Source organism: Amblyomma mixtum, chromosome 3 (assembly GCF_055824585.1).
Source record: "Amblyomma mixtum isolate Tamu chromosome 3, ASM5582458v1, whole genome shotgun sequence".
In the NCBI taxonomy this organism is placed as follows: domain Eukaryota; kingdom Metazoa; phylum Arthropoda; class Arachnida; order Ixodida; family Ixodidae; genus Amblyomma; species Amblyomma mixtum.
In genome coordinates this window covers 215002624-215017620 of record NC_143014.1, presented here as the reverse complement: position 1 = coordinate 215017620, position 14997 = coordinate 215002624, and the positions used below count along the sequence as shown (strand labels likewise).

General features: G+C 46.5%; 1 protein-coding gene across 1 annotated transcript in view; it reads left to right on the top strand.

Annotated features, from left to right (window-relative positions):
• Window positions 1-663: 663 nt before the first annotated feature.
• LOC149353648 (cholesterol 7-desaturase nvd 2-like) overlaps window positions 664-14997 on the top strand; it is a 28850-nt gene continuing 14516 nt past the window's right edge. Inside the window, exons 1-4 of the mRNA XM_089577384.1 lie at window positions 664-848; window positions 3181-3316; window positions 8485-8673; window positions 10874-11127. Coding sequence (XP_089433510.1) covers window positions 714-848; window positions 3181-3316; window positions 8485-8673; window positions 10874-11127 — 714 coding nt within the window. The 5' untranslated portion in view covers window positions 664-713. The remainder of the gene's footprint in view (window positions 849-3180; window positions 3317-8484; window positions 8674-10873; window positions 11128-14997) is intronic.

Sequence of the window (14997 nt, the reverse complement as noted above, 5' to 3'; positions counted from 1 at the left end):
TAAGCGCTTCGGAGCTCACCGTGGCCGTTTTATTATCATTTTTTCTTACTGTTTTTTAGTTCTGACGATATGGTCTGAGATTGCGTGACTCGCATTATTGAGTGATAAGAAGCAGCTCTTCGAAATCGGGTTCTCTCAAAAGTAGGCACCGTCTCGAAGGCACGCCGGATTTTTCTAATGTAATTCCGGCACCTGTGGGCGAGTTGAAACACGCATCAGTGTTGGCAAAGAAACCGCTTTCAGGTGCGGAACTTTATGAAACAAGAGCAATAACTTGTTCAACGGCCGAGCAGGAGTCTTCACCTGAGCGTGAATAGTTGAGCAGCGCAGACTGTTGGTCCCGTTGGTGAGCTATTATTAGAAGGAAACTTTGCGCGAAATAGGCAGGACAAAGGAGTGGAAAGACAGGGACGAAGGCAGATAGTAAACGCTGATAACCCAATACGGAATTTATACTCCAGGGGCGTCTGTGGAGAACCAGAAGCGGTCGAGAGGAACTGTTTAACACTGGAACGCTGACCCGACGAGCCAGTTTGCAGCTTCCCTGAAAAAAAAAAGGCAGAAAATGGCATTTGTAAGGCGGAAAGCTAGATCTGTGAATTTTCCTTTAGCCTTGTGTGGTTCAAACGACATGAACATGTGTTTCGCTCTTCACAGGGGTTCTGCAGGCTGCATCGCGCACTTCTTGAATTGCTTGAAAGCTTCGGGAGGATATGACCAGCAATGATATCATGGTTTGGATGTGGCCGAAATTATGGACATGTGGCGCTGCAGCATCGATCATTGCCTTGATCTGTGGCGTACGATGGATTACGGTGCCACTCCGCTCTTCGAAAAAATCCAGGAAGGTAAGCTTATGCCTATTTTTGTGTGCACCGGTAACTAAACTATTTTGTAGCAACTCTTTTCGCGTCTATTGCAGAAGACAACCGCTAATTACAAATTGTGTGTAGAGGTGTATTTCCAGTCGAGGAGTGCAAGAGGCACGTGCTAGCTAACATGCTATCTTCTGAGAATTCTGTAAGGTGTGGTTAGCTGAGTTGGGCCAAGCTTCAAAGACGGGCAGTGTCCTCTACGACTGTTTGACCACTGCAGTGTTGTAGGCGTGATCCGTGATGAGGTCAGCATGTTTTTCTAAATTCCCCTGATTTGATAATTAAAAAAATAAATTAGCTCACTTTTTACCACAAATTTAGCGCAAAATTTTCAATGTAAATGTTGTAAGGCATGTTGACATCAAAATCAAATTTCACTTGCTTTCTTCAAAATAATTAAATCCCGGTTCATAATTTTTACGCTAAAATAAATGCAGTAAAATTTTAACAATTGTCGCATGACTATGCGATGAAAGGAACTAAGCTACACAAAACCGCAATTAATACAAAGGCCACAGGTCACAGCGCTGGTTATGCGATGATCATGGGCACTTCTTTTTTGCCGGAATCATGATGGTGGTTTGGTTCATGGCGTTTAACTTCCCAAACCGATTCATGCTGTCAGGAACAGCACAGTGGACGGCTTCGGATAATTTCGACAACCTGGGGTTCTTTAACGTGCACTGGCATCGCACAGTACGCGGGCCTTTAGCATTTCTCCTCCACCGAAATGCTACCGCCGCGGCCGGAATCGAACCAACGTCTTTTGGGTCAGCAATCGAGCATAATCACTGAACCAACGCGCGTCGGTCGGAATCATGATGCTGTAGCATAGGGGTGACCTCGTTGGATTCCAAGACATTTTCGCGGGTCTGCCTCGAAACAGCGACGGCGTAGTCACCCTTCAGCTGTAGTATCATGATTATAACGAAGTGCAGTGCCTGCGTTCATGGCGGAAGCATCGCTCTGATTGGTGGCCTGTTTCTTTCATTGCGGCTTTGGGTAACCGAGCTCCTTCAATCGGGGCGTGTTCGAGAGTTGCCAGTAATCGCAACTCTGCGGCTCAAGTGGGCGCGTGATAATTTTTAAATCTCGTGGGCTTCATTTTAAACTAAAACAATAGGAACCACGGTAATGCTGCTTTCGAGAAAACAACTTAAATGCGCGTTATTAAGTCCTAGAACTTTTAAATTGAGTATTTTCCTTTAAAGTTACCTGCAGAAAAGTAAGGAAATTAAACTTTATAGTTAGCGACTGAAGCGTATTGAAAGAAAGGCTGATTTGTTCATCACCACTGATCACAGCCCTGCACTGATGAAATGTTCTCACAGTTCGTTGTCGTTTTTTAAATCGCGGCACAAATTGGCTGAATCTTTCTGTGACTAATTTTTCGTGATATTTGTATAAAAAATGCAAGGTCGAAATGGTACAATCACCAGGAAAAAAAAAAGAAGCTGAATGGCTTTCAATGCTACTTATCAAGGGTAACGCATGGCCTCTGTTACGGACGTCAACCTTACAAAAAGTTATAATTGGACATGTCGGTAAGATTACATCTCGGAAACAGAGCAGTAAGTACGACAATACAACGACGAAAAAGGTGGGAAAAACTACAATATCTTTCCTCTTCTATCCACTATCAGAAAAAGTCATCCATACTTCAGTGATGTCTGCGTTGATTTTGGATCGTTTATCGATAAGGCGCAGCATTCGGTATTTTAATGCAGCACGAGAGAAGAAATAATTTCATGAACCATGTTCATGAAGCTGAAAGCAAAAATTTACAGTTCGCCAAATTTTGCTCCTCCAAGCACCTGAGAAAGGGCAAATTCCCTTAATACAATATTGATGGCTCCATATTGTCCGCGGTGGCTCCCGTGTATCGGCAGACACCGATACGTATTGGCGAACAGCACTCGAGCACGAAGACAGACTGCTCGCATCAGGGCCTTGGCGTCTATCCAAGCGCCTTTTGTTCTTCTTTGTCCGCGAAGCGCGCTGCCTGCAGTTGATACTGGATATGTCGGTTTATTGGTCACAGCACTGCAGCAAAACGCGTGACTGCTTGTACAGCAGTGCCGCGTTGAGCGTTGGTAAAACGCGCATTCCAAATGAGTTGCTTCAATCTTTGAAATCGCGTTCTCAATGTGCGACCTTGTCACAAAGGAGCAACGGTGTTGGGGGCGTCGCAATAGCCAGATATACGTTGGCGTTCACGTGTGAATACATGTGCACCTTGAAATCTACGTACTGTCGTAACCACGACACATTCAGCAGTTGCAACGTATGGCCCTTTTTGTTTCAGAAACGACAACAGCTCTGGCACCGCAGATACATCTCTGACAGTTCATCCTTACCACCAGTCTTCCCCAATGGATGGATTCCAGTAATTGAGTCATCAGAGCTCGGCGTGGATGACGTGAAGCCATTGCATGCGTTCGGTGAGTATACCGGTGCTGTGCCACAGTATTGTTTAAAATAACCAGCGTCCGCATGGCTGTTAAGGAATCGTTGAGCTATTCCTGTTCGGGCGCTTTTGCTAACTGATGCCTCTCGATAAGGGGAGGGATAAATAAAAACTAGTTTGGTCAAAAATTGATTCACGTCGCCGGAATGGTATGAAGCTCTATTACTGGCGTCTGGATAGTACAAGCAGATGAATATTCTAGTTCTTAAAACGTGATCACTCCTTTGAAAGTTTGAACGAACATAATATAGTAATTCGGAATTTTCCCGCTCTCATCTTCTTTCCGCTCCTCACGTCTCATCTCACCTCGATCATGCATGCAAACAAAATCTTCCCAATTTTCGCACGCATAAAAGAATACCAGAATTCACCGCTTAATTTATCAATAAATGAATGGAATGAGTTGCCGCCTAATATCGCCGTTTTGAGCCACTTATCATCATTACAAGCAGCATGCATATGCCGGTTTTTTAGGCGCTTTGTAATCTGATTGTGCGGTTTCATTATGTACTGCATAGATCTTCTTTTTATTGCTGTTTTGGTGTCATCTGTTTGTCTTCGACCCGATGATTCCGCAACATATTTTCTTTTTGTTATTTAGTTTTTGAGTTGCTTTTGTTTAGTTCTGTGCAGCCATGTTCAGTTTTCTTTCAGGTATAGTGTTTCGCTCTCTTAAGTTGTCGTGTAGTATATACGTGTTTTTAAAACTATTCTCCTGAGACCACTGTTTCTTTTTGTTTCTTTTTATCACAGCCCTCTTAATGAACTGAGATATTGTTTTTTGACTTCTTTCCCTAATTTTATATCAGCTTATTTGCCATGTTTTTCAATATGTTATTTATTGCTCTGGCTTATCCTGATAGCATCACCTGTCATCAGGTTCGTTCTTTTGGCTCTGTTTTCCTTTCATACCCCCCCCCCCCCTCTCGATGCCATGCCATGCTAGGCCTTTAGCGTATTTCAAATAAATAAGTAAATAGGCCGCTAGATGCACATGAAAAGTTTCGGTCAGAAACTGCAGAGCATGAAAAAAATTACCCAGCGCCACAACAACTGCGAATAACGCTTCAATTGTAATGTTGGCTTCCAAACGAAGGATCCGCGGATGACAACAAGGTGTCGGCCACTCGCGCTCCTGGATAGCGGCTACAGGTGCACCAATTTGGTGCGCCGTATCAAATACCAGCGATGGATTTCGAAATAGGTGCTGCTACTGCAAACACCTTGTGACTGTTTGTTCGGATCATGCCAAGCACTTTCAAAACGACGCTATCATTACAAAAGCTGCACAGCTTCAAGCTTCCTTTGACTTCCTTTGACTCTATATAACTTTATAATTCTACTGAGACAGTGAGAATAAACAGAACAAAAGCAAGAATCTTTAAGAAGATGATTTCCAGGTTGGTGATCCCGCAGTGATAGAAAAGAGAACCGCAATGACATGAGAGATAAAGGGAATACGAGTACATATGACCGCACGAACATACGAGGAGGTTCGGCGCGCAGTCGAAGGCATTAGTAGAGGAATTAGAAATTCGCGATCGTTTCGCTGCAGCATTTATTCTTCAGTCACATTGTGCTATAGTGCTGCTCAACTGCCACCGGGAATTGGCTTTCTGCGTCCACTACTCGAAGTTTTTTTTCGAGCAGACGGAGCTTTCATGCTGCTGAATACAACATGGTTGGCCAGATCTCGAAGTTTTGGTTGACCTGGCGATTGGCGCTTGGTGCCAAACGTCGATCAGCTCTTGGCGCGTTGCATCTCGGCTGTGGAGTTAGCTGTGAATTCGTTAACAGGCAAAAAATGCCTAGCCTGTGTGTCTGCGTAGAGCGCCCATACTCCAGCGTCCCTAGAAGATCGGGCCATCTTCCGGGAACCCCCTGGGTCCGGAAGATGCCTTCTGCGGAGCACTTTCCGGTGGGTTCACCTTCAGCCACCCAACGGTAAAAATGCACCTCACATCCACGCGCCTCCGCGCCCTACTTTCAATAAGCTCCGCCTCTCTCCACCCTCCACTCACCGGAAGACTACGTAGCAGCTGAACGAAAAAGCGACGGTGGAATCGCATTCAAATGTGCACGTAAGAAAGCCACTCACGAACAACCACTCCACCCGACCCCTCAGGTAGAGGGCTGCCCATTCACCCACCGCCACCCTCGAACCACCTTTCCACCCCATTCCCAAACCTAGAAGCGTCACCCACCGAACACCTCAGCAGTGCTGAGGTGTTCGGTGGGTAAAATTCGAGAAATTTTGAAAGTAGGAAAATTTTACGAAATTTTGGATAAAAACTAAAACGAACTTAAGCGCATCTACTTTGTGACTCAGGAATATGTAAATAATGGCATTTTTTAACCAAAAACCTTCTTAGTCAATGCCTTTTCAGGAAAAGACTGTGAAATAATATTGCTTTGAATGCAATGGACACGAAGCATAGGATCAATGTGCCTCGTCACTGCTGTGTAGGAAAATGCTTGCTTGTGCGCCTTTTCTTACGTTAAGGCCCAAACTCTGAAAGCTTCCTTTCCTTCGAAGTCTTCCTAACCTTACGTGAGGCCGCCTTTCCGCGTATGTTCGATGGAGGAAGCCAGCTTACTCTGAAAGCTATCCTCGCCTCTCCTCAAGTAAGGAACGCATGCCGCGTGTCTGGGTTTGAGGGTTCCTTCACATCGGCCAATAGGACGCCGAGTAGGAAGTTGCATTCCCGCGGCGACAACAAACATGGCGGCGCCCTTCGAAGCTGGGCCCCTCGATTCGGACTGAATTCGTCGTCGTTACTGCGTTTTTCAGTGCGTTCGCTGGCCATAAATGGGCAATCGGTGTTTTGCTTCCTCTCATCTCGCCTCTAAGGAAAGTATAAGTGCTAAATTTGCCTTATATTTTTATTTAGATTGGCGATTCAGCCGCTTTTAGGCTTAAGACCATCGGTTTGTTGACAGAAATGGTTTCCGTCCTAACAACCAGATGGCGCCACTAGGCGGAGCTAGGCGGAAAACTCGTCCACCAGATGCAAAGGGAATAGCCACATAAACGTCAATCGTCATGTCATTGCGTCGCTGTTTCCATAAGCTGAATTAAAAGTGGAAATTTGAGAAACGTTGTAACGTCCCGCAAAATACCTGCGTTTAGCGTACGTAAGCATGCACACGCTTATAGTACATAGACAGCGTCGATTTATGCTAGTTGCTAGCCATATCACTCACGCCACCAGCGGCGACGTGGTGGCCGGGAGGTGTGAACGAGGCAACATTTCGGCTGCGGCGGATTTCGCTCGCTCTCGCCGCCGAATGCCCAAGTGTGACAGAGCCGCACCGGTGCGGAATCTGAACGCAAATTCTTCCTTTGAGTGCACTTCCACTGGACTCACCGCGTCGCGAAGCAACCTAGCTGTTGGAGGATACAGGTATACTTCATCGAATGCGTATTCACAAGCACGGTTAAAAAATTGCGTGTAGTCGCCCGCGTAGCGGTCAGTCCACGCTGCCATTTTCTCCCGCCTACTCAACTGCGCTCACGCCGGTCTCGCGTCCTTGCGCCGCGTCTCGCCGCCCGCGTGAGTGTGCGGAGTCACTTGTGGCAGCAGTGAGGTGAAGCGCTCCTCCAGGGCCAGGAGCGACGTAAGGATGCATGAAGGCAGCTGGCAGCTGCCTTAACTGTGAGGAGGCACCGAGGACGACCTTTAGGGCTCCTCAGTAAGGGAGCTTTCAGATTGAAGAGTCGAGTGCACGTACTGAAGTTTTTGCACACGCTTGGCGCACTTCCAAACAAATCGCTTAGAACAACTTTTACGATGCGCAGGGAAGTGAGACTGTGCAGATAACTCGGGTTGAAAAATTTTCCTATATTTTTCCCTCTTTTGGGCCATAAAAAAAAAACTGAAGAAAAAGTTTTTTCCTCAATTTTGTTTTTTTTTTCAAGCGCTCACATCTCTACTCAGCACGCCTTCATCCCCCAGAAAAATTCTGTCACGTGTGTGAAGCCTCGTTTTAGAGTAAAAGCATTCGTGAAAGTGAAAAGATCAAAGTAACCGTCGAGCGGAAGTCCCACTGCTTTCGCAGAATTGTCGGATCAGCTGCCTGATCGTCCAGTAATTCATTTTTTTTTTACCCTGAGTAATACATTTTACAGGAAGTGACTAAGCACTGTCAGTTATGAGAAATGAGTTAAAGCACCGGTGCATTTTTTTTATCGGACACGGCTAAGGACATGGTTGCTACATCTTCGTTGTTTGGGTGATCCAGGATATGGGAAGCAAATTAAAAGCAATCGTTTGAAGCAGTGGTAGGTGCGCGGGCTAAAATGGGGCAAACCATCTGAGTTCTACGGTGTGCCGTGAACCATATCAGTGAGGGTAGTGTCAACGCGCGTTGCTGCCTGCGCATTCTAAATCGACCTGCTGGACGAAAATCAAGGCAGGAAGGTGACACCAGAATCGGTGGCACAGGCTTGTTTACTCTATATTTAGGAACAGAACTGCGCCGAAATGCCCCTGTTGTCTTTCTGTCTCTGTATGGATGTTAAATTATGCGAATGATTCATTAAGCTTCGGGAAATTTGCGTGTTCGAGACACACTGCAGTAAAATATATTGCTAAATTCATCGTACTGAGCTGGTATTGACGTGCTTCTTTCACATCCCCTGCAAGTGTTTTCCTGAAACGATCGGAGCTTTTATCAGCCGAACAAACTCCGGAATGTGGACAAGTTAGCACACTTGCGTACTTGCAAACCACAGTTCTTACAAACCGCAAAGACGCGAAAAGCGGGAAGGCAAACAGAAGGAGAAGAAACAGAGCTGTAGTTTATTTCTATTCTTATTTTGTCAGTGCTGTTCGTTGGTGAAGTACACCTTCGTTTTCAGCTGATGCCGGATTATAGCTTCCTAAGAATGTTGCTAACGAATCGTACTGTTTTCCCGCAGAGATTGGTTGACAACCCATCATCTATAGAACCTGGATATTTTTCCTTTCATCTAGCTCCTTTAACTTGCCCGGAAACTAGAGCCATTTGGTGTACGGAGGTTATTCTTGTGCAAACTACTGGTCTAAAGAAGACCAGTTGTGCGCTTTTAGACATTCCTCACTCGTGAGTGTGCACGAGAGTTTTCCTATATTGCTTCGTTTTGTTTTCTTTTTTCTCCAGGCGAAGACCTGGTGGCCTTCCGCACCGAGGACGGGGTGGCCCACGTGATGGACGCCTACTGCCCGCACCTGGGCGCCCACCTGGGGGTCATGGGCCGCGTGGTGGGGGACTGCATCGAGTGCCCCTTCCACGGGTGGAGGTTCCAGGCGGACACCGGGGCGTGCGCGCACGTGCCTTACGCCAAAAAGAGTGAGATTTTATGCTGTATTACCACAGAGTTAGCGAGTCAGCATTGAAATCGGTCTGAGGGAAAAACCGACGTCATGTATGGTGACGAAATAAGCCTGCACCGCAATGTATGGCGCGCTGTGCCGGCGGGAAAGTGGAAGTGCGTCAACACATATGTGTCCAGTAATGAAAATCAGATTTCGGAGCGATCAATTGAATTTATGCGGAGGAAATGCGATAGCATTCTTCTTTCACTCACCAATCTATTCCGCTTCAGATTCTAGTCCATTTATGACTGCGCAACAAAATCTGTCGCATTTTTATGCAGCGATGAGCCCTCACACCACTACCGGTGCAGTAGCGCAGCAGCTGAGCGATGCGCCACTGCATCGGCGCGTGGCTATTTCAAACGCAACCACCGGCGGAGGTTCTCTGACTGAAGTTGCTCATCCCGAGCAACGCGAGAAAGAATAGCTCCCACAAGCCTGATTTTTGCACATGTATTTCTTCGAGAGGTGGTCTATTTTGCACGTAGGTCTGTTGTCGTACGAGTCATTTTCTTCTTAGTCATTGTTATTTTGGCTGAGTCATTCTTCGTCTGGCGTCTCTCTCCTCTCGCCTGCAAGAGTAGAGGGGGAGGTGGGACGGCTGGCAGGTGGGGAGAGGGGGAGAAAGGATGGTTGGCTGATGGACGGTGGTGATACAGAAATCTCCCGAAACGCGGGGCGTGCGCGAGGATCTGCAACACTTGATGGGCCGCTGCCAAATCTTTAATAACCACCGCAAGGCACTGTTCATTGCTTTAGCACTACGTCAGGACGGTCCCATGCATGTGGAGCATGTTATTGGACCCTGGAGTGATACGGCTTCGGCTGCGCAAGGGACAAAACCATTATTAGTTTTTCTCAGAGACACGGGTTTGATGGACACCCTTTGATAATCATGTGTGTTTGCAATACAAAGAACTCACATCGTCTTGGGGATGGCGCTTCGAGACAATGACTTTTGATAATGCTATTTGTGTACCTTTATTTAAAGCTGCATTTTAATGTTCGTTGCTCTCTGTGTGGCTTATTGCTTGCACATGTACTTTCGGGCCTATAACCCTTCAAGGAGAGGATATTTTAAAGGGGTCCTTTCATCTGTGAGTTTTCGCTGCTTATTACAAATCAAAACTTGTTGCCGTAAAACTGTTAGAAGTCCTTCGCTAGCCGTGATGTTGATAATATGGCGTGAAGTATCACAGTGTGGGAGCGGATAAATTTGGATTAATTTGTATGTGTTGGTCGTTTCCATGCCCTAAACAAAAATGTGTTGAGGATGACGGGGGATGGGCATAACGATTCGTACAGGCATGATGTGAAACCATATGGTGTGGTATATTACGGCATCTTATTGCATGGTATGGTACGGTATGGTGTGGAATATAATGTAATGGCATGGCATGGCATGGCATACTATGCTATGCTATGCTGTTATGCTATGCTGTTACGCTATGCTATGCTATGATATGCTATGCTATGATATGCTATGCTATGCTATGCTATGCTATGCTATGCTATGCTATGCTATGCTATGCTATGCTATGCTATGCTATGCTATGTCACGGTATGGTATGGTACGGTCGGATAACTTCCAGAAGTAGCCCATGGGCTATGAGGGACACCGCTGTGGAAGGGCTTCGGATTAATTTAGACCACCTGAGTTTCTTTAACGTGGGCTGCCATTACACAGCACATGGGAGGTTTTGCATTTGCCTGCATCGAAGTGCGGCCGCCACGGCTGGGTTCGATCTCGCACCCTTGAGGGTCACCAACTGAACGCCAAAGGCACTGATCAACCGCGGTGAGTATTAAACAATGCGAGCTTGCGACAACTCTGAGACCTCTACGAAATGTATTGAGTTGCGTTTCCAGAAGGATGGATAACTGGGCGAGTTTGTACTGATACATCGTGGGAGGGAACAGCGCGAAACAAAACGACAGACAAAGTAAGAGGACACAAAGACGAGCGCTCGTCTTTGTGTCCTCTTACTTTGTCCGTCGTTTTGTTTCGCGCTGTTCCCTCCCACGGCGTTTCCAGAGCCTCGTGCGTTCACACTTAAGCTCATTTCCAAAAAAAAAAAGACGCACGTGCTCGTGCCAAGCGGAATAACAGTCGAACTAGCTGCTTCTTTCTAGGTGCCCGATCATTGCGTCAAGGGGATGGGCTTTAATTTCAGCACCTTCGTTCGTCACTGTGAAGACGTGGACCTGCCGCGAGCTTTGCGGCCTCGTGTTCGTCTGGTTCCACGCGGACAGAGAGGAGCCCTCCTGGGAACTGGAAGGCCCTGCTGATGTCATTAGCGGCGAGATGCGCCAGATGGCGCGCTACGAGACGCTCTGCTCGGGCCACCCCCAGGATATCGCCCAGAAAGTAGCCGATGGAGCCCATCTGAACTCCCTTCACCGGGCCACTTGTCTGCTTCCCCTGGAGGTAAGCAGAGGCGTACTCTGCCTTAGAAGCGTACCAAAGTATCAGGACACTGATTACGAAGCCGGTGCGATTAGGTTTGGCCAGTGGTCATCGTGAACAGCAAAAGAGATGCGCTCTTAAATGAGCCTTTACATAACGTCAGTAACCAAGCGTGCTCTCTCTGCGGCGGATTGCCAGCCAGCAGTGCAAAAATATGACTCCGTTTACAACGCTAACCAAAGACTGATCGTAGAGTTTGAGCCGTTACTGATACTAGTACTGTTATTTCAACACTCGCTTAGAATAGATGAAGAAACGTGAAAGAATAGCTATGATATCAGTTTCATCTCTCAAGTCAATAATTTTAACGCTATCGACGGAAGTCTTCGACAGAGCCGAGGAAAGTGACGCGGTGCGAGAGGTTCACTAGCTTCGTCGTTAAGTTCACTCTTAGCAGACGACACACACGTTAGAAACAAGTAGGGCCGCTCATGTCACCCTTCAAAATGGCTTAAATATAAACCAGTATTTAAAAGCTGGAGTAACAAGCATTTCGTGAAGAAAAAAAAAACACGGAACATTGAGAAGCAGCAGTTTTTCGCAGGTGGACACCACCGCCACGTATCTGAAAACGCAATGGTGGTGTCCACTGGCCCAGGGAGCCAGTTATGCGTATTTCCTTTCTTTTCGTGACTTCTGTGCACATATGGAAGTTGATGAAGACGACGACGGGCAATGCACAGCGCGAGAATGTGTTGCGCTTTAACAGGAGGCGTCACGGGCTTCGGCCATAACAGCCGGTGACGCCTCTCGTGCAGCGACCAGCGAAGCTGATCTTTTTCCGGCGCCGCGGGTTCGGGACCCAATCGCGGCAACACCTCTTTTATTTCTGCAGGTATATGAGATGCTTCAGGAACACATCGGCTTTTCCAGGATTGCTAGTGAAGCAGTGCTTTCGCACTAAAACTGCTGCTCTACCTTTCACAACCGAGAGTGCAAGGGAAAGTTAATACCTGTGGTAGGATTTGGACCCTTTGCAGCTTGTGTAGAGACTTATTTTGACGTGCTTCATAATAGACAGTTGTTACAGGCTGTACAAGTGAAAGCAACGTGACGGAGTGGCAGCTGCGTTATCAAAGTATGTGGACGCGAGATGGAATGTTTGAAACTGGTACTTATGAAGCGTGCCTTACGCAAATATGAGACACACTTTTGCGGACTGCACATTCCGCCCTTGTTTTTCATAGAAAGAGAGAGAGAGACTCTTTAATGAAGAGCAGAGAATTTAGCCGGCGTTGAAAAATCGCTGGCATGCTACTCTGCGTAGGGAGGGGAATTTGGGAGATAAAGACAGAAGGAGAGCAGTGTGGAAGAGGGAAAAAAACGAAGATAAAATGCGGCCATGAAATGGGTACTATGGATGCAATGGGGAGTATTGATGTAACCACATTTCCATGCACCTTGGAAGGTTCTGAACGGATGCTAACCAAGTGTCTATCTCTCTAACCGTGCCTCGAGCAACCGCTGGTCGATTGATCCCGGACTACCGTTATCTCCCGTTTGAGGTACTGAGGCATAACCGGGATGTATCGCAGCTATTTCTGTAAGTTAACTTGGAACGCTAACGAGCAGCTCTATGTGAGGGTTCTGGAAGGACATGAGGAGCAAGTGCATGAAGCTATAAAGCTATGCTTAAGGCTTGTGTCAGTAAACGAATATTGGGCGAGCGAAGGTTGATGTCCTCCGTGGCTTCTCTTCATCAAAGGCAGAGACGTATATTACTGTGTGTGTCCCGTAAGGACGATACTTCGGTAATTCGACCTAAACAATTCGTACTGTTTCATATCTACGCAACGTGTCTACGTCACGATCGGGTACAAATACGTGGTTTGTGACAAGTTCCCCGCAACCCATATCCGCCTTCTTAGCGGCCGCATGAAAGTAAACAAGAAGTTTCAAGTTGTCTCAAATAACAAATTTCTGCGATATCGGAACCGTTACAGGCAGTCAACCCTGCAATTCACTACATCCAGTAGTGAAAAAAAAAGATATTTTCAGTTGTTTCGTATAAATTCAAAATATACGGATGTAACAGACCTATTAGCTATTTCAGAATATATTATGATGCAATAATGACCTCTTTTTCCGTCAGGAATGGCGAGCGCAACTGTTTGCCTTCAGTTCGTTTTTCATTTTTGTCCTTTCATGGGCGCTTCCCATTGCGTTTATTTTCCGTCTGTTTTAAATTATGATTAACTTACTGTCCTACTCAGTTGACATATTCTGCGGGTACATGTATTACTGCATATTTTATAAGCAGTAGGCGGAGTGCGGTTTGCATAACCTCATCAGGACTGTTCAAATGGCAATTATCTGCGGCCAAAACTATGCGATCAAACACCATCAGCATTCACTGGATTTCAAAGTAGCGCAGTCCATGCCGTCACAAGCGTTGAGGAGATATAGGTAGAGAGGGGCTTGGTTTTTCCGATCTTCGCAGGAGACAGGCCAGAAAGATCAACCAGTTCGTCGAGAAGACAGTTCACGCGAGCCTAAAACACCGTAGGCCGACTGTTAACAACATTTCCGAAAATTTGGCCTTTTTATCAAGATCTGTAGTGGCTCCATGGACTGTGAGACGTCATGTGCAGTGTGCTGAGCTAAAGACAGAAGCCCAGCTCAAACTCGGCACTGGCCTTTTTATCAGGATCTGTAGTGGCTCCATGGACTGTGAGACGTCATGTGCAGTGTGCTGAGCTAAAGACAGAAGCCCAGCTCAAACTCGGCACATCTGCGTATAGAATTGGGTCTTCAGGATAATGTAGGTAAAGGGGCACCTGGTGGGGATAGGTCACGAACAGAAAACAATGATTTTATTAGACCATTTGAAGCACTTGTCGTGCGGAAATGATAGAATTCGTTGCATACGTAACCCCAAACGCAATTTTTATGGACCTCGTTTTCAACTTCCCACGTTAAACCACAGAGGCGGGAACGCAATGGCAAGAGGATGATTCTCCGCTCATGGAGTTTGTCTCCTTGACTGAATTTCAGGTACAAAGAGTGAAGAGGCTGGTCAGGGCATCCTTGAAAAAGTTATGCTTTCATAGGCACTCAAGAATCTGGGATTTGTATATGTCTTTCAATAGAATTATGGCTCTAAGCACTATTCAGTGCTTGTGAAAAATTCGATGCCGAAGAGGGCGGTGGGCCTTAAGTGCTGACCAAGCCGGCCTACTGAGATTATTTTAACTGAATATATTTGGTTAGGCACTGCAAATCGTCCAAAGGACCAAAAAAGAAAAACTAGCAGTGCCGAGCAAAAAGTAGAGAAGTTGCTGCAAAAGTGAGGAAACAGACTTGACGTTCACTGGCAGCTTCCTGGACTCCATGCTTCGGCGGAGCCACGCAGTGATCCCCGAAAATGGCTTGCGTATGAAGTACTGAGGCGCTAGGTTATTGTGAAAAAGCATTCTTCAAGTTGTTGCCTTAGTTTGTAATAAAAAAAAAAACATATAATCGCTAATGCCTTCAGCGCAGGAAGTAGCTCTTCGAAACACTTGCTGCAGGAACAAACTGCTTATTAATATGGTTATAAATATTGGTTGCTGTAATGTGTAACAAGACTGACATTTAGGTTTATGGGGGTTTAACGTCCCAAAGCGACTCAGGTTATGAGAGATGCCGTAGTGAAGGGCTCCTGAAATTTCAACCACCTGGGGCTCTTTAACGAGCACTCACATTGCACAGTACACCACGGGCCTCTGGAATTTCACCTCCATTAAAATTCGACCGCCGCGGCCGGAATCGAATCCGCGTCTCCCGGGTTAGCAGCCGAGCGCCATAACCACTTAACCACCGTGGCGGCCGTCTGACGTCTTCATCCCACTA